The sequence below is a fragment of the Myxocyprinus asiaticus genome, chromosome 17 (assembly GCF_019703515.2).
Source record: "Myxocyprinus asiaticus isolate MX2 ecotype Aquarium Trade chromosome 17, UBuf_Myxa_2, whole genome shotgun sequence".
NCBI classification, from domain to species: domain Eukaryota; kingdom Metazoa; phylum Chordata; class Actinopteri; order Cypriniformes; family Catostomidae; genus Myxocyprinus; species Myxocyprinus asiaticus.
Genome location: NC_059360.1, coordinates 44,863,606 through 44,882,760, shown reverse-complemented (window position 1 = coordinate 44,882,760; position 19,155 = coordinate 44,863,606). Strand labels below are relative to the sequence as shown.

General features: G+C 40.9%; 1 protein-coding gene across 8 annotated transcripts in view; it reads right to left on the bottom strand.

Moving 5' to 3' along the window:
• The window catches only part of LOC127454806 (nesprin-1-like), a 186,190-nt gene that overhangs the window by 74,123 nt on the left and 92,912 nt on the right, over window positions 1–19,155 (bottom strand). For all 8 annotated transcript variants that reach the window (XM_051722237.1, XM_051722230.1, XM_051722233.1 and 5 more), the window contains 12 exons: window positions 17,106–17,423; window positions 15,087–15,242; window positions 14,467–14,640; window positions 14,009–14,335; window positions 11,974–12,126; window positions 11,695–11,862; window positions 11,126–11,302; window positions 10,895–11,041; window positions 10,200–10,325; window positions 9,877–10,053; window positions 9,180–9,445; window positions 1,320–3,480 (listed from right to left, as the gene is read on the bottom strand). In XM_051722237.1, coding sequence (XP_051578197.1) covers window positions 1,320–3,480; window positions 9,180–9,445; window positions 9,877–10,053; window positions 10,200–10,325; window positions 10,895–11,041; window positions 11,126–11,302; window positions 11,695–11,862; window positions 11,974–12,126; window positions 14,009–14,335; window positions 14,467–14,640; window positions 15,087–15,242; window positions 17,106–17,423 — 4,350 coding nt within the window. The remainder of the gene's footprint in view (window positions 1–1,319; window positions 3,481–9,179; window positions 9,446–9,876; window positions 10,054–10,199; window positions 10,326–10,894; window positions 11,042–11,125; window positions 11,303–11,694; window positions 11,863–11,973; window positions 12,127–14,008; window positions 14,336–14,466; window positions 14,641–15,086; window positions 15,243–17,105; window positions 17,424–19,155) is intronic.

Here is a 19,155-nt window from a genome sequence, read left to right as displayed (position 1 = left end):
CACACTGTGCGACAATAAGTGTGTTTACATGCACAACAATATGCTGATAACTACTGAAAATCTGCTTATTCCAAAAATCTGACAAGGCAAGAAAACAGCATTTACATGAGATTTGAAATCATCAGATTATTCTCTGTTTTTGATGTAAAAACATAAACAGTCATGCGCACAACACTTGCGCACATTGAATAAGCTGCTAAGTATGACTGTAAAGGTGTTTACAATCGGGATAATGGGCAAAAATCAATGTGCAACCGACTTAAGTTAGGAGAACATCAAGCAAAAATGTCTTAATTATTTTTTTAGTTTCATTCAATATAATAGCTCTATTTAGTTAGTAGATTTATTTAGTAGACAAAGCAACATTCAGTGTACTAATTACAGGGACAGTCCAATCGGAGATAAGCATCTTGCTCGAGAGTGCAACAATGGCCACTCGATTTTTTAGTCGTCTTGGTTCCAGAAGTATTTTTCCCATTCATTTTTTCCATAGAGATTTCATAAAATCCTTCATAAACGAGTTCTAAGCCATGAACCAAACCAGCCAGCTTTGAGGTTAATCACAACATTACAACCTTTGATTTCAAGCAAAAAAGTATTTGAAAATCTGACAAAAAGACAAAATTACAAGACTGTGTCCTCAATGTCTTTAATGAGGGAATTAAAAACAATCCCAAGATGCATTGCGAATAACGCAATTTAATTTAAAATTATGGAAAAATATAAATATAAAAATATAAAGTATATTGCAAAATATTCAGGTTTACACAAATATATAAGTAGTTTGAAGGTGTAGGGAGACTTGGTTGCGTCATGGGAATGGGCGGTCGCTGCAGAGTTCTTTTGCTGCAGTTTGTTTGCAGTGATTCTCTAATTGTTGTATTTTACCCCAAAGGATCATGGGTAGTATGGTTCTTTATCAGGAATTCAGCTATTACACCTTTTTTTTATTACGTTGAAATAACGAGGACTGATGGCTTAAACAGGAGCAAATAACATTTATTAACAACCTCAGAACCCTGAGAACCTCAAGGTAGGTCTGTCTTTAAAGGTTTATATTGTTCATAACCAATTCTCCTATGGAAACAATTAATGGGATTTTTACTTCTGGAACCAGTGTGTTGCACTTTAGGGTCACATGGTGAATGATCATGGATCCACCTACAACCTTGGGTTTGAACCTACAACCTCCTGATTACCAGCCCAACTCTTGAACCACTGCAACACATCAACCCATTATAGTCTTGGTTCCACTGACAGCTTTGAGTGCATCATAGTGCCATTCTTTGAATTTCAGACAAACTGTATAATTAACTTGCCTGTTTAGTGCTGAGGGCACGTTGAACGTCAGCTTCCAGCTTGGCCATCTCTTGTAAACTTGAGTCCACATGAGCAGGGACAAGTTCGTTAGCACTTGTGTACTTCTGCTTCTCTCTCGTGCTCAGAGCTGCTACTATTCTCAACCTCGACTGGACTTCCTCTTGCATGATCTGTTGCTTCCTGATTTCCTCCTGGACCTTCTCAACCTTGACATCAACCACCACTGCAGAGCCAAGCTCATCTCTGACTTGCTGCAGCCAACTTAAGGTTTGATTGACTTCAGTCTCAAAGTCTTTACTCTGCACAAACCTGTTCTCGCACTCAACAATCAGTTCCCCAACAGCTGACTGCAGGGACTGAAGCTCATCCTGCCAAGAGGTTACCCGCTGTTTTGAGGCCTCATGGGCAGCTTGATCTATGTGAGATGCCAGGTTATCCATCTGCTCCATGAGTCGGGTAAGATGAGAGCTGGCACCTTGAAGACTAGCAGCCAAGGCATGATAGTTCTTCAATCGCTCCTCAGCTGACTGCGTCTCAGCATTGACCTTGACCAGCTGCTCTTTGGTGGCCTTCAGCTCCGAGTCAACCTGCGTTGCCATGGCTTGATGGTCTTCAAATGATTCCAGAGTGTCGTCAAGATGTTCCACCTTCTGTTCGATCAATCTCTTGAGTCCATTGTAAAGGCTGACCAGTTGGGTCATATCTTCGGGCCTCCAAGGTTGACCACTGCTTCGAAAACCCTCTTTTTTCTGGCTAAGCTCACTGACTGCTTGACCAAGATTGGTCAACTCCTCCAGGAGCGCTTTGTAATCTGCTTGTAGATGAACAACTTCTTCTGTCTTAAGGCTGACAGACTGCATTCCCAAGTTGTGGAACTGTTCCTCAAGTTCTTTCAGTGCTTTATGAGTCATGTCAATAAAGGAGGCATACTCTTGCCGGGCAAGAATGGCTTGCTGTATTTTCTCCTGTTTCTCTTTGGCTAGTGCCAGTATATTATTGAACTGTTGAGGAAGAGCAATTAATTTCTCATCCAAGTAACAATGGTCCACTTCATTCAGAGTGGGAAGTATTTCTTGACCCGTTCTTTGCACGGTTAGAAGAAGATTCTCATATTCCATGGCTTGATCCAATATTTGTTGGTACTTTGTAAGCTGCGAGCTTAATTCCGTGTCTCCATTCATGAGGTTTATCTCCGGGAATGTCACAATGTCTGCTTGCTTCAACCACTGGCATATCTTCTCTAGATCTGCTTTGAAGTATTTCCTCGTTACCTGAACTTTCTCCAGTTCCTGAAGCCTTTGGCTACACTTCTGAAGGGCGACCTCAAAGATATTCTGGAGTTCTTGGAGTTTATTTAGCATCTCTGATTTCTCTTCCTCTGTGGCGTCTTTCATTAGATCCCATCCTTGGGACCATAGGGAGGTCAGCTCACTCTGGTAGGCCCTCAAGCTGCTCTGGATGTTCCTGCAAGTTCTTACCTGCTTAGATAGGTCATCAGGAAGTAAGGCTATGTACTCCTCAGCCTGTGCTTTCTTCTCATTCTGTTGCACCCAGGTGATTGCTTGGTTCACAGCCAATAAGAACTGGGTCCTTTCGGTGAAGGCTTTGCTTAGATGTTTTCTACGTTGAGCCACTTTGATGCTTAGTAACTCAACCTCTGCTTGACTTTCTGAGATCAATTGCTGCAGTCTTTGCCTTTCATTAAGACCCAAATGTGTTAAAACTCTATCTGCATCACTCATAGCTTGGGCCAGTAGAAGCTGCTTGGCTTCCAGCTCACTGCATATGCTGAGATGGTCGAAGAGAAAACTCTGTGCCAGCTCAGGTGGAGGGCTCATCTTCATGGCTTTAGACAGTGCAGGCTGCTGCTCCTCAGCCCATTCTCGAGCTTCCTTCAAGCGGGCCTCGATTTGGGCCATGTCTTCAAGAGTCACAATGGAATCTTGGATCTTCCTCTCAATGAGGCTCTCCAGATGGGCCCATCGCTGCTCAAAGTGGCTGATCTGCTCCTTCACCAGCTCTTTGTCATCCAGGTTTAGATGGTACATCACCTTTTGCTTCTGGTCTTTGAGGTCATCAAGAGTGCTTTTCTTCTCTTTGAGGACAACGGAGAGGTTTCGAAGAGCCTCCAAATGTTCTGATGAGCTCTCAGCATCAGTTCTACAAGATTATGAACAAACAAATTACTAAAGGAAATACAAATGCTTGCAATGCAATGTATGATAAAGATCATTCACAATTCAGTATGCAAAAATTACAATAGCTTTGTTCCCAGTGACCCAGTGAACTACCTTGCTCTTTAATGCATAAATAGAAAGCTGCTTTCTAAGGCAGCATCCTAACCTAAATGGGACCTAATTAGTAACTTATTTGGTAGACTCTACATATGCAGTAACTCCTCACACCACACAAATCTCCTACTATGATGTTGTGACAGATCTCTTGCTACTTTCTTTAAAGGAGGAAGCGGGAGCCGGATAAACGATCCAACGTGAGTCTTTATTTTTCCACTTTTTAGTGTAACACCAGCATTTGCTTTTCAGCATAACATAAATAATGGCACACACGATCACTGCTGTGTGCGTCTCTCTATTTCTCCTCTGGTGGTTTGGACTGCCCTTTTATCCCCATCCAGCTCTCACTGCAACACAAAACAGCAGTTAGAGGTGATTTCTCACAGATGTCAATCCTTACCATTCTTCCTCTCCCAGCCTCGCTCTCCACAGATGTCGGCCAAGCCTACATCACCACATACCCCTCTGTCCGACTCAGGCCAGGGAGCCATCCGGCCTGTCACTTACTCCCCCCATTTCTGGAGAAGAAATCCGCAACAGCCATCTGCGCCCCCGGCCTGTGGACCACCTCAAACTTAAAAGGCTGGCGAGCTAGATACCAACAGGTGATCTGCGCATTGGTATCCTTCATGCGATGGAGCCACTTGAGTGGGGCGTGGTCTGAACAGGGGGTGAAAGCAAGCCCCAACAGATAGTACCGGAGGGTGAGGACTGCCCACTTGATGGCCAAACACTCTTTCTCTATCGTGCTGTACCTAGTCTCCCTCAGTGAGAGTTTAAGACTAATGTACAGCACAGGGTGCTCCTCCCCCTCCACCATCTGGAACAGTACTGCTCCCAACCCCCTGTACCATGCATCCTTCTGCAAGATAAAAGGGAAAGAAAAATAAGGAGAGTGTAATAATGGTCCGTGCAAAGTGCAGCTTTCACCCGCATGAATGCCTACTGGTCAAATAATTAGGCACAAACCTACGATAATAGCAAGCCAGCCCCAGGAACTGTCTCACCTCCTTTTTGGTCTTGGGTCTAGGGCAGGCTGCAATCGCTGCAGTCTTATCAATTTGGGGCCGCACCTGCCCATGACCCAAGTGGAAGCCCAGATACTGTACTTCCACCCACCCAATTGTGCACTTCTTTGGGTTTGCCATGAGTCCCACCCATCTCAATGATCTCAGGACAGCCTTCAGATGCTGCAGGTGCCGCTGCCAATCATTACTGAAAACGATGATGTCATCCAGAAGCAGCGTGCAGTCTGAGGATTCTGTCCATGAGCCACTGAAACATAGTCAGGGCCCTGAACGAACCGAACGGAAGCGTCACAAATTGCTGTAATCCAAACGGTGTGCAAAATGCCGTCTTTTCATGGAACATGGGAGTTAAGGGGATCTGCCAATATCCCTTTGTTAAATCCAGTGTCGAATAAAAGCGTGCCACGCCTAATCGATCGAGCAGTTCATCAATCTGAGGGATTGGGTACAACTCAAATTTAGACACCACACTGACTGTGGATTCTTTAATCCACACAGAACCGAGCCATCACTCTTTGGAACCAGCACCAATGGGCTGGCCCAGTCACTATGGGATTCTTCTATTACCCCCATATCTAGCATGGCCTTTAATTCTTCCCGAACCACTTCTTTTTTGTGCTCAGGTAATCGGTAGGGACAAAAACATACCACTACCCCTTGGGGTTTTCTCGATATGGTGCTCAATTAGATTTGTAAGGCCGGGAGGAGGCGAGAACATGTCGGAGAATTCTCCTTGCAGCCTCTGTGACTTGTGATGGTGAGAGGTGGTCTTACGGCTTTTAAGTTCACCTCCGGTCCGAGCTCCTCCGTCTCCAGAAGTACTATTGCCAAAGTCACGGGGACCATCTCTCTCCACGGTTTTAGGAGATTGAGATGGTAAATCTCCACTTGCTGTGTGACCTCAACGGGCCCTTGCCACTTTAGAGTAATTTAGAGCTCGATGTGGGGAGCAGTACATGGACTTTATCTCCCAGTGTAAATTTCTGTAGCCGAGTACCCCTATTATACAGCCAGCTTTGACGTTCTTGAGCCTGGATCAAATGCTCCAGTGTGTGGAGTTTGCTCTCAGGTCAAGTATGTATTGAATTTCGTTTTTACTGTTTGAAGGTCCCTCCACTTAATTTTCCCATAGGACGTCGAGCACACCGCACGGTCAATACAATAATTCGACCCATACAATAATTCAAATGGGGAGAACCCCGTGGAGGCTTGCGGGACCACTCATACTGCAAATAATAGGGGCTTGAGCCACTTGTCCCAATTTCGAGCATCTTCGTGCACAAACTTACGAATCATATTCTTTAGGGTATGATTAAATAATTTGACCAAACAGTCCGTTTGGGGGTGGTAAACACTGGTCTGAATCGATTTAATCCCCAATCATTTGTACTGTTCACGTAGTGTATGTGACATAAACGTAGTGCCCTGATCAGTGAGGATTTCTTTCAGAATCCCCACTCGGGCGATAATTCTGAAGAGTGCCTCCGCAACACTTCGTGCTGAGATGTTGCGCAGAGGCACTGCTTCCGTATATCGTGTTGCGTAGTCCACCAGAACCAACACAAAGCGATGTCCACGTGCCGTTCGCTCTAATGGCCCGATGAGGTCCATGCCAATTCTTTCGAAGGGGACCTCAATCAATGGAAGGGGGCACAATGGCACTTTTGGGGTGGCCACCGGATTCACCAGCTGACATTCACGGCATGCCGCACACCACCTGCGAACATTCCCATGAATGCCCGGCCAATAGAAACAGGCTATCAGATGATTTAGTGTTTTTTCCTGCCCTAAAAATAAATCGGATTATGATGAGCCATCTGGAATAGAATTTCCTGATGGCTCTTCGGTATTAACAATTGTGTTGTATCCTCCTTTGTCTGAGTATCCTGCGTCACTCGATACAATTGATCCTTAATAATTGAAAAATATGGGTATGAGAGTGCAATGTCTGGCTGGAGGCACTGACCATCAATCACTTTCACTTGGTCAAAGGCATACCTAAGGGTCTCGTCTCGCATCTGCTCCAGAGGGAAATCCCCTGCAGGGAATCCTCTAAGGGTGGGAAAAGCCACTGCTTCCCACTCCCTTGCATCATCCTGACATGGAGCTAACATAGACGGCCCTGGCACCGTCTCCCAGCCAGTGAATCACACACCACACACTGATACACTTACAGGACTCATCCACACAAATTCCCCTAAATAAAGTTGTAAATTCCAGCCAATTCATATCCAAAATTAGTGGATGGAAGAGGTGGGGACTAACCGAAGCATCGACACTATGCTTTTTCCGACCATCACTCAGGGTAATTTTGAATATCCCCATGCACACACCTTACCTTCACCCGCCGGCTTGTATCCAAAGCCTCGGATTGAACCAAGCTTTGGTGAATGGAGGTTTGGTTACAACATGAATCCACCAAGGCTTGGTATGTACCCCTCTTAATACTCACAGGTATCCGGTATGCTCCTGCTCGATCGGGGGCGGCCTGTGGCGCATCGGGGATTCAGACCAATGTCTCCACCTCCATCACAGGGCATTGGTCCTGGAAGTGCTCAGGCTCCCTGCAGCTCCAGCAGACCAGCCCAGACTTCATGCCCACATCGTGACAGCAGATTCACTAGCCTGTGGGGGAGAGTGGAGAGGGTCAGGGAAAACTGGTGGGTTGAAAGGTACACGGGACCAGGGAACCAGTTTTGGGGTTATAATTCCCCGTTTCCAGGGAATAGGAACAGGATGAGGGGAAGGAGAGGAGGAGGGAGGAGAGAGAGGGAGAGAGAAAGAGAGAGAGAGAGAGAGAGAGAAGAGGGCTCGCCGGACCCCGAATACGCCGGCAAATGGTCCTCAGCCAGCTGGATTGCCTCCGTCAGTGATGCCGGGCAATGGCACTGGACCCACTCCGCCAACCCTTTCGGTAACCTGCTGACGAACTGCTCCAGTCCCACAAGATCAATAACAGCTCCGGCGTCGCGATCCTCTGCCAGCAACCACCTTCGACAGGCATCCCGGAGCTGTTGGACAAAGGCAAACGGGCGACCGAATTGGCCGAACGGTACTGTGCGGAAACGTTGCCAGTGTTGTTCTGGATTGCGGCCAACCCGCTGCAAGATGGCCTGCTTTAGGTCCACATACTCCAGGATGCTCGCGACCGGAAGTTGTTGGGCCGCAAGCTGTGCTTTGCCGGACAACAAGGGCAGCAATTGGGCTGCCCACTGGGTGTTGGGCCAGCCCATGCTTCAGCCGCCCACTCGAAGAGCTCAATGAAGTCTTTGGGTTCATCTTGCGGCCCCATTTTCGCAAGCGTGATGTGGACCATGGCCATGGCTGCGGCCAGTGTCGCTGCTGGAGTACTCCCCTGAGCCATCAGGCTCCGTAATACCTGTCGGTCCTCTGCCTGGGCTTGGATCAGGATCTGGAAACGCTGTTCCTGCTCCACACGTAGGTCCAGGAGGGCTTGATGCTGCATCTGGTGGATGCGGCAACAGTCTTGATGACTTCAGCTAAGGGCGAGGACTCCATGACGGTGTTTCCTTCCTCCTAATCCCGGTATTCGGCACCACTGTGACAGATCTCTTGCTACTTTCTTTAAAGGAGGAAGCGGGAGCCGGATAAACGATCCAACGTGAGTCTTTATTTTCCACTTTTCAGTGTAACACCAACATTTGCTTTTCAGCATAACATAAATAATGGCACACACAATCATTGCTGCATGCAACTCTCTCTCTCTCCTCCGGCGGTTTGGACTGCCCTTTTATCCCCCTCCAGCTCTCACTGCAACACAAAACAGCTGTTAGATGTGATTTCCCACAGGTGTCAATCCTTACCGTTCTTCCTCTCCCGGCCTTGCTCTCACGTCACTCGGCCACGCCCACATCACCACAGATGTCTAGGTAGGAAGCTCAATAGAGCACAACAGTGTTGGCCCACTTTTTCAGCCATCTAATTGTTTTTAATGAAGTTGTAATAACGTGGGCTGATACCTTCAGTAGAGCATATATCATAGATCAACAAGGTCTGTAGGTCTGTCTTCAAAGGTTTATAAGTTATCATTCTCTTCTAATGGTCTCTGATTGAAGAGAAATTTAACTGGTTTTGTTTGCCTTCAAATTTCCAAGAGATGACTGAATTTGAATCAACAATAACCTCAGGAAAAGAGTCCCAATTCAGCTGCACTGTCAGACTAATTTATCCCTATAAAAATAAGGTGTTAACTTTTAACTTTTTATAGATGGTGTAGATAATCTTCCTGTTGTTAATACCAGAAAATGTACATATGCATACCAACTCAAAACAACACCTTACTGTTTAATGAGCATTTCAGTGGGGAAAATATTCAATATGACTGGTAATAATATCACTTTTATTATTAGTTTCTGCCTTAAAGTTTTTCATTTCATAGGCTCAGAACCCAACCCCCCATGGCCCCACCAGTGCTACCAAATTTGGTGCTGGTGCCACCAAGTTCTACAGCTTGGTGGCACCGTTGCAACCTCCTCAAATATTAGTCTGGAGCCCAGATCCTGAATAATGGTTGTACCTGGCCAGGTTGTCCCATTCTTTGGACATGTGTTCAAACAGGGCTTCCATGGCACAGATGCATTCATGGTACTCTTTAGTTCTCTGCAGATCTTCGCCCCTCTGAGCCTGCAGTTTGTTGGCCTGATGGCACAGTTCCAGCCATGCATGACTCAGTCGACCAATCTCTGTATGATCAGGAGACTCTTTCCCTTCTGTCAGCTTACTCACAAGCTCTGTCATCTTAGTCAGAGTGCTCTGTCTGCTTTGAAGCTGCTGGACAAACTCCTAAAGGCAACATAAGCACAGAAGAAAAGCAAAAATACATTGTAAATTGACTATTTTTTAATAAATCTCTGTGGTTTATCAGTGAACATTATTCTAAAGAAAGAATAAAGTCAGTTGTCACAATCTTTCATCAAAACCTAATAATATTCTCCACATCAGAAACAAAAATTTTTTTTTCTGCTGACATAACCAAAGTCATGTTCGCATGGAAAATAATTACCAATATTTGAATATTTAAATATTTCCCACAGAGCATTCTGCTTCAGTGGAGGTACATCACATTATGGAAGTTAAATGTGATGTGAATGTCATTTAATGTTGTTTTTAAATAAAAAAGTTCATGTTTCATTAAATGAATAACAAAACCTTAACTACATATGAGATTTGAAACATATTTGTCACATTCATTAGGATCAGATGGAGATTTTTACTTTTGCTTGATCCAGCATGTTCTGAGCAATCTTGGGCTCGAGCTCAGAAGGTCTCCTGACAAGACTTTGCAATTGCTGTTCCATGTCCTGAAAAAGTGTTAACAGTTCCTGCTTCTGTTCCTTAATCTCCCTCCAACTGTCTGAAAGCTCTTGAGACGTGGACATCCTCCCCTCAATCTGTAAAATGGAAGATAATTTTAGAATAACAATAATCATATTATCAATAATTTATCAAAGATTTCTGGCATTGAATGAATGAATGAAATGTTATATTCAAGCAAAACAAAAGGCTGTATTGGTTGAATCTCAGGAAATTATCTCACCATTGTTTTAGTTTGCTGTATTCTGGCAGCAGTTCCTCTCACAGTTTCATCAGATAAATCACATACTGAACAAACCAGGTCCAGGTAAGTGCTCGCCTGTTCCTGTAGGGCCCTAAAGTGTTTCACCTGTAAAGTAAATATTCAAAATGTTTATAACATAATACTTTCTCATTCCCGAAAATACAACATGACTAAAATGTAAAACAGGTCATTCCACAATATGTGCTATAAATTATGTCCAACTATTCTACATTTCATAAATAAAAAAGCGGAATAATTTAAAAGAATAATTGTAAAATATGTGCCATAATAAAGAAGAACTGTATGTCCACAGCCACACTTTTAGAGTACTTTCACCATTTAAAAGTATCCATTTTAATTACACATGACCTTTTTTTGGCCAAAATAAATTTCTAAATAACAAAAAATAAATAGAAAATTCTTAATAAACATTATAAAGCTCTTTAAATTTTTTCCTAAACACTTCTTTCTGTTGTGTTATGTCTTTTATAAAATAATCAGAAACAACTTTTGAACTACTTCCTGTTTGAAGAGGTTATATAAATTGTTGGTAACCTTAAAAAACATATAATTGTATTATAATTTTTGTATAAATCTGTTCTGACAATTTCTAAGGTGTTTCTTTAACAATTAGTATAGAATCACCCCAATACCTTGCACTCTGTGCTGTTTACCTGTTTCAGAGCCTCTTGAAGGCCATAGGGAGTCTGTGTCTGCAGTTGGATCTCCTCTTGAACAGTGGACAGCCACGTTTGACACTGTTGTAGTGTGTCCTGATGGCTGACATGCTTCTGTAGCTCACGGTCCAGACTCTGATACACCTGATGAACCAAAGTTAAACATTAGTGTACACAATTAAACCATGTTTTATGGTGATGAGATGTAGTATTGCCAGTGGTACGCACACGCTGAGCTGTGCTGCAGATAGCTGAATAACTGTCTCTGGTTCCCTGTTGGTGAGCCTGGATCTGTTGACTGATCTTTGCCTGGACTTGCTCTGAGCAACTGCTGGTGAGATGATCACCTTTCTCTTTCAGACTGTTCAAACGCTCCTCAAAGCCGGCTATCTCCTCCATTATTGCCTATGTAGGTAAAGGGTAAAGTCGATTCAAAATTCATTTATTAAAATGCCCAACACTGCAGCAAGCAACAGTAGTTGCTGGCAATTAAATGTTGTTTCTTCAAGCAGCAAAGAAAATATATTTTAAATAACATAACATTTATTTATTTATATAATATATATTAATACAATGTACAACATACAATTTACAATATATGAAAGCACAAATAGTGCAATATAAATATGGCATGTGCCCTACAAAGAAAAAAGGCTATAAAAATGTTTTAGTTACTGCAACTTGGAATTTTTGCAGTCTAACTTCTTGCAGGAATATCATGTAAAGAAATATGATCCTTATTAATCATGTGTATTGTACATCTGGAAACTGAAAATTGTGTGCAACAGTACACGCACCTTGTGTCTGGCTAGCTGTTGTGTTGCGGTCTCTAGATTTCCACTTTGCATGGAATCAGAAGTGACCAATCTGCTGGACATCTGTAGCAGCCACTTCTCCACTTCCTGTAGCTCACTGTTATAGTCCTCATGTTCTCTGACACCCTCTGTCAAGCTCTGCACACGGACCTACAATCAACAAAACAATATTAGACCAGCATTGATGCATGCAGACATGTGTTATCAAAGGGTCACCATGAAAAACATAGAAATAGTTATTAGTTTTTTGTATGGCTGCACCTTAGCATCATTGCAAAGATCTTGATAGTCAGTTTTTAGCTTGCCAATGTTCTCACTGATAGACGGGTCCCGGATTGTTTCTAGAAGAGCATCTCCTTTCTCAATAACAGATTTGATGGCTGATTCGTGGGATTGTATGGTATGCTGGATTGTCTAGAAGGGTACAAAGACAGATTTAATTAAAGGGATAGTTCACCCAAAAATGAAAATTCAGTCATTATTTACTCACCCCTGTGTTGTTATAACCCTATATGTCATTCTTTCTTTTTCTTAACACAAAGAGAGAAATTGGGACAAACTTTTATGCTCAGTGATGTGATACAATGGCAGCTTATGGTGACTACCTCTTCAAGCTTCAAAAGTATAATTCAGAATGCAAAAGTATAATTCAGAATTCTAAAAAATTATTCCATGAGACTCATGATTGTTATGAAAGCATACGATAAGGTTTGGTGAGAAACAAACCGAAATCAAATGTGTTATTTAGTAAAAATGTTCACTGACCATTGATCTCCTGTGTGCTTTCATGACAGGGCATGAGAGCAACAGTTCATGCAACCCCCTCGCGACACTGGGGCGAAAACTCATTCTGTTTATCTAAAAACAGGTCTGCCTCAGCAATAGTGACAAAACAACAACACTGCTGCACAAAAAACAGAGAACAGAATTTACAACACATGTCTGAAGAGTTTGTAGTTGAAGAATTGATGCATTTCTATGCCCAGCCTTATGGTTTTTTTTTTTAAGTTTTTGGATCGGTGCCAGTTCACAGTGGACGGAGTTACCCGCGCGATGCCAAAAAAAGAAAACAAGCGATAAATAGAATGTACTGTCACTCTTCACTATGGGTTAGGACAAAAACTCTGATTACCATAGAAAATATACCTTTTATCGTGTGTCATTTGCTGTCAGGTTAGGACATGGTGTGACTGTGGCTGCCTGTAGCCTCCTTAATGTTTCTATTTGATTTCAGAGTACTCTGTTCAAAAAAATAAGGCTGGACATAGAAATGCATAAATTCTTTGACTACAAACTCTTCAGACATGTTTAGTAAATTCTGTTCTCTGTTATGTGTGCAGCTGTGTTATTTTCTTTTGTCACCATTTCTGTGGCAGTCCTGTTTTTAGATAAACAAAAGAGTTTTCGCTTGAACGCCCCAATGTCGCGAGGGGGCTTTGTGAACTGTTGCTCTCGTGCCCTATTGTGAATGAATTAGTGAAAATTAAGATTTTCACTAAATAATACAATAGATTTCAGTTTGTTTCTCACCTAAGCTTATCGTATGCTTTCATAACAATCATGAGTCTCATGGAATAACTTATTAGACTTCTCTATTATACTTGTGTGTTCTTTTGAAGCTTGAAGAGGTGGTCACCATAAACTGCCATTGTATGACATCACTGAGCACAGCATTTTTTCACAATTTCTCCCTTTGTATTAAGAAAAAGAAAGAAAGTCATATAGGGTTATAAAAACACAGGGGTGAGTAAACAATGACTGAATTGTAATTTTTGGGTGAACTAATCCTTTAAGTAAAGGGCTATACATAATTGTTCATGCTTACATAAAATGAGGAATTATGTTTTTCCTAAACAAAATGTTTAATATTCACACACTGTGATTAGTATTTTTCTCACATGGATTTTATCCATTCCTGCTTTTCACTGCAATTGTCTTAATTATTCAACACAATAAATGAACACAAAGTTATTATACAATAATCAGGATATAGGTCTGTTTTTAAAAACAGGGGCAATTTCTAGTCAATTAGATATTTAGAACTGAACATAACTAAAATGTATACAAAACAGTAGTATAAAGATATATATTATATTAGATTAGATTAGATTAGATTAGATATTTCTCCAGGCCTGAAAATCACATTTCCAAAACATTTCCCAGTTTTCCAAACTGTGGGAATACTGAAGAAATTTTATAAAAGTACATTTTCTCCAGATATAATGCTTGATATGCCCCTGATTCTAATTCAAATGTACCACAAATAATATTGAAAAATCTCCCCAAATTGGCTCACCTTGTATTTAGCTAATTGGGCCTTCTTTTGGTAAAGTTCAGCCTTTGGCTCCACAGGAGAAGCCAGCAGTGATTTAGTCTCAGTAAGCCACTGTGTTTGAGCTTTATATTTGTCCAGGAAGTCTTTGGAGAGCTGTATGGATTTCTCTGTGGCACTGAGCTCTGACCGCAGAGCTCTGATTAACGTCTCCAATTGGGAAAGTCGGATGTTGACTTCCTCCCTGAGCTGCTCTGCCTCTGGTTCTTCAAGGAATGTCATGGCACAACCCGTCTTTTCACGCATTGTTTTCAGGAAGGTGTGACCTAGTTCCATGTCACCCTGTAGAGCCTATTACATTAAAGATTTTACATAAAAGAACGTTCTTATCAATACAGGTGGATGTAAATTTACATTTAGCTGCTTAAATTTATCTGACCAAATATATGTATTAGCATACTATCATTATTATAATCTGATACCTCTAGTTTTTTCATCTTCTTCTCCAAGGCAACACGATCGACCACATCAATGGTGGTATTGGTCACACTACTGAAGTTCTTTTGTGCTGTGTTCAACCAATCAGAGAAGGTGCTGAAGACACTCTGAGCCTCTTCAATGCTGGACACTTCCTCTTCCAGCTGCTTAATAGTGTCCTGCACAATAATAATAATAATAATAATAAACTTAAATATAACATTGTTACACTTCAGGTATACATGTGTGTTTCCAACCCATCCAAAAAAAAAATCTTTATCAGTAACTTTGTAATCTTCCCCAATAGAAATAAGGTTCTAAGACTAGATATTGAATCTCAGTCTATCTTGTCTTATTCCATTGTCAGATTTTTTCACTTGTTTAAGGCATAAACCTTTTTGGCCGTGCAGCTATACTTTGATTAAATATTGCACTTAAAGTGATTCATAAATACACCAAACAATGTTTTTATTATTTCATATTCTAAATATACCAAAAATTCCTTTTTGATTTAGGGATAGGGTTTGGATTAGTTTATATTAATAATAATTATCTTGATTTTTTAAATGACTAAAAGTCTATGGTATGTCCCCTAGTTAGACAACTGGGTAAATGTATACTGTACCAGCAGGTGTAGTAGCAGGGCATGGTAGCGTGACGTGAGCTGTGTAGCTCTGCTGCTTACTCGACTGCTGATGGGGGTCTCTTCTAAAATCTGTTGAGCTAGAACACTTAGACCCTCAATCTCCTCCTGATACACCAGAACTTCCTCATACCAACCCTGAAAAAAAAAAAAAAAAAATCACAGCAACATATCACATACCACACACAAATATAAAATGTAATGCACTAAACTACTAGTACTTCATATGCATATAGTACATTCAGTATTCAATAAAAAGACTTTATTATTGTAAAGTGACAGATTGTACTTGCCTTATCAGATATTATAAAATGGATAGTTACAGCTCTAAAATCTGACTGGATGAGCTACATTCGAAAAACGCACACCTGTGACCACATATCAGTTGAATTCTATAAGTGGTGCTAAGTAAATGTGCAAAGCTGCCTAGCAACTGTAAACAGACTATTAGTAGACTAGGGGTGTAACGGTATGAGATTTTCACTGTATGATAACAGTCACAAAAAATAGCACGATATTAATATTGATATTAATAGGTGCATTGCTAATATCAGTATTATATTAACTTAAATTTAGACTAAAAAAAGACATCATCACTACTGCAATTTAATTGTATGCCTTACTATCAAATATAATTTTTTAATTATTATTTTAAGATTTTTTAAATTGAATATAGCGAAAACAAAAACACTAATAATTTGTAACGATTACTGCCTAGGTTAACAGTTCAGGTTACTGTCTATTTTCTGGTACAGTATCACTGTCCATTTCCAGTATGACTAAATCACTTTGTATTCATCTATAATGCATCACTTTGTGGGCATTTATAATTTATCTTATACACCGATGAGCCAAAACATTATGACCTCCTGCCTAATATGCTACTGGCCCTTCGCGTGCTGCCAAATCAGCGCCGACCCGCCGAGGCATGGACTCTACAAGACCCCTGAAGTTGTCCTATGGTATCTGGCACCAAGAGATTAGCAGCAGATCCTTCAAGTCCTGTAAGTTGCGAGGTGGAGCCGCCATGGATCGGACATGTTGGTCCAGCATATCCCATAGATGCTCAATCTGATTGAGATCTGGGGAATTTTGAGGCCAAAGCAATGCCTTGAACTCTTCATCATGTTCCTCAAACCATTCCCGAACAATGTGTGCAGTGTGGCAGGAGCATTATCCTGCTGAAAGAGGCCACTGCCATCAGGGAATATCATTGCCATGAAGGGGTGTACCTGGTCTGCAACTATGTTTAGGTAGGTGGCATGTGTCAAATTGACGTGGTCATAATGTTTTGGCTCATCAGTGTATACTGTATTTTCACTTGAGATGATGCTCGCGGAAATGGTGTTAAGTGTTTCCTACCTGAGCTGACACTTTTTTGCAACAAACCTTACAATCTGGGAAACTGTTAAACATTGATTGTGCCTACTGGGTCTTTAACATACCCAAAGTATTCCCACACTGTGGATTTAAACCGCTTTGGTGGGAGAAATATACCGCTTTTTTCAGGCTCTGACATGTCTGTGTGCTGCGCTCGCGACACGTATATTGCCTTTGAAATTAAGTGAGGGTTGTATGTAAATAAGGAAGTTGCAATTTAGAGATTTACATGTATTTTATCACGTCAAGTTTATATGATGCTGTGTAAATGTAGCCAATTCTGTCTTTATTGAACTTTGAATTTAGAAAAGTTCCTAAAAACCTGACTTTATATTAATACAATACCGTGAATGAGAAGATGTCAGTGGTATAAAACCAGTCTGTAACTGTTTTAAACATATCACTATACTGTCCAATTTAGCAGACATTTTTATCTATTTATAGTACAGTACATTTTTACTAAATTGACAGTAAAAATCTCCCTGGAATAACCTGAGGCTAATTGTCTAGTTCAAGGGTACAATGGAGACAATAGTTCATGAATCAACCAGTCTGGTTTAAATCTTCAACCTTTCAGTTTCCTATCCAGATCTTTCACCTCTGGACTGTTCTACTACTAACCTTCAAGAGCTGCAGCTGAGCCTCTTTTGTAGCTCTATCAGAGCGACGGCCAGAGCGTAACTGTCCTTTACTCTCCATTCCCTTCAGCCAGTTATCGAGCCGCTGGAACTTCTGTTCAATCTGACGCAGTTTAGCCATAGCACTGTTGAGTTGAGATCGGGTCTCACCCAGCTGGTCCTGATATGATCCCCAGTCCTGCTGCACTGTCTCCAGACATCTGTCTTCTAATTGAGGAACACCCCAGGGAATTACCTGCTCTCGGGTCACCAGCAGGGTGTTGAGCAGAGCTTGACCCTCTGTGCAGTGCACCTGCAACTCCTGCAGACAGATTAATAAATTAGTCAACTGATTGATTTTAACTGATAAGTCAATCCTATTGATGATTCAATTTGATTCAATTACATTTTTTCTATAGAACCTTTGTCAGAAACATTGCTTTAAAAATCACAGATCAAATCAAGTATGAGGGCAAGAAAACACTGCCTAAGATGATAAGGGTAGAAGGAAGAAGAAACTATAGATATACCGATATATCGGTTTTACCGATTAATCTGTGCCGATAGTTGCTTTATGGAACTATAAGTTATCTGTAAAAATCTATGCTGATAGTTGCCGATAGATTTTTTTCTTTTTTCCTCTGTGTTCCTCTGTTGTTGGCGCTTGATGCTTCTACAGTTAAAACGGATTGCTTCTGCATTATAACAGTGAAATAAAAACAATCACTGACATCTCATGGGGATTTGCTGTATCTTTCATCACTGACAAAATACATTCATATTTTTATCCTCACTTCAATGCATATTTTGTTATTCTGATTAGAATCGAATTAATCGCATACATAAATATTTGTTGAGAAAGCCCCTCAAATAACAATAATTCAATATGTAATGATTAAATAACTATAAATAGTTATATTTAAATAATTATAAATAATATATTTACTGTATATATTAAAAAATAATAATAATACAGAAAATTAAAATGCATTACATTATTTAGGCACACAAGTTAAGCTTTAAAAAAGACAATACAAAAAGTGGCTTTAGAATGCAATATATTGTATATTTCCATAATATTGAACATAAGTCTATCATTGGCCTACAGTTCACAGCAATCTAATTTGCAATTGAATTTGTCAATCAGTCCTTCATTTAGGGCTTGTTTAAGGATGCGTCAATGTTCACCTGTGTCAGACAGATGCTTTTGGAGCGTCTAGGTTGCGTTGCTTCATAAACATACAGTTTATAGGTCGCTGTGTCAAGTTAAACAAAGTTTGAAACTAAGAAAAACACGTCTTGAGATCCCTGCGTTCAGATTTGCACTCCATCAAGCTGTGTTTCAATGCAAGAGCATGTTCTCATCTTGTGTTTTCTGCTCTCGGTAAGTGTGGTCTTTTCTGTGTAAGCTGCGTGTTGCCTATACAGCTGGAGTTTCATTACAGCCCCCTGGAGAAAACAGGTGGTGCTCCATGCTTGAATTGCTCATATTCAAACATGGAACATTCCTTATTACGGTCCGGGGACATGATTAATTGCTTTAATTTTTTTAACATGTTATTTTTTATATAATGAATCGGTCTCACTTTATTTTACAGTACGTATACTTTCAGTATACTTATAATGTACTTACCCAAGAAAGTACTGAGTAATATTAGGTAACTACATGTACTTAATATGGGTTAAGGTTAGGGTTATGATAGGTTTAGGGTTAGTACCTAGTAATTACTAGAGTTTTTGTAATTATATATTACGTAAATGTAGAACAGTACTGTAAAATAAAGTGCAAGCATTAATCACACTGAATTAACGCATTAAATCAACAGCCCTAATAATAACATTATTCCTCATTAAACCTAATCTGGTGAGATATATACAGCATATACAAAACCCTTCATCTGGTGAACATATAGGTTATAAAAAGCTTTATTTGGTTAATTCTTAAATATAGAGCATTGTAACGGAGCTATCTGCCTTTTACACCAACTTGGTTATCGGTATCGGCAAAATCCACCATCGTTCAATCTCTAGAACCATTAGTTCATTTTAGAAAA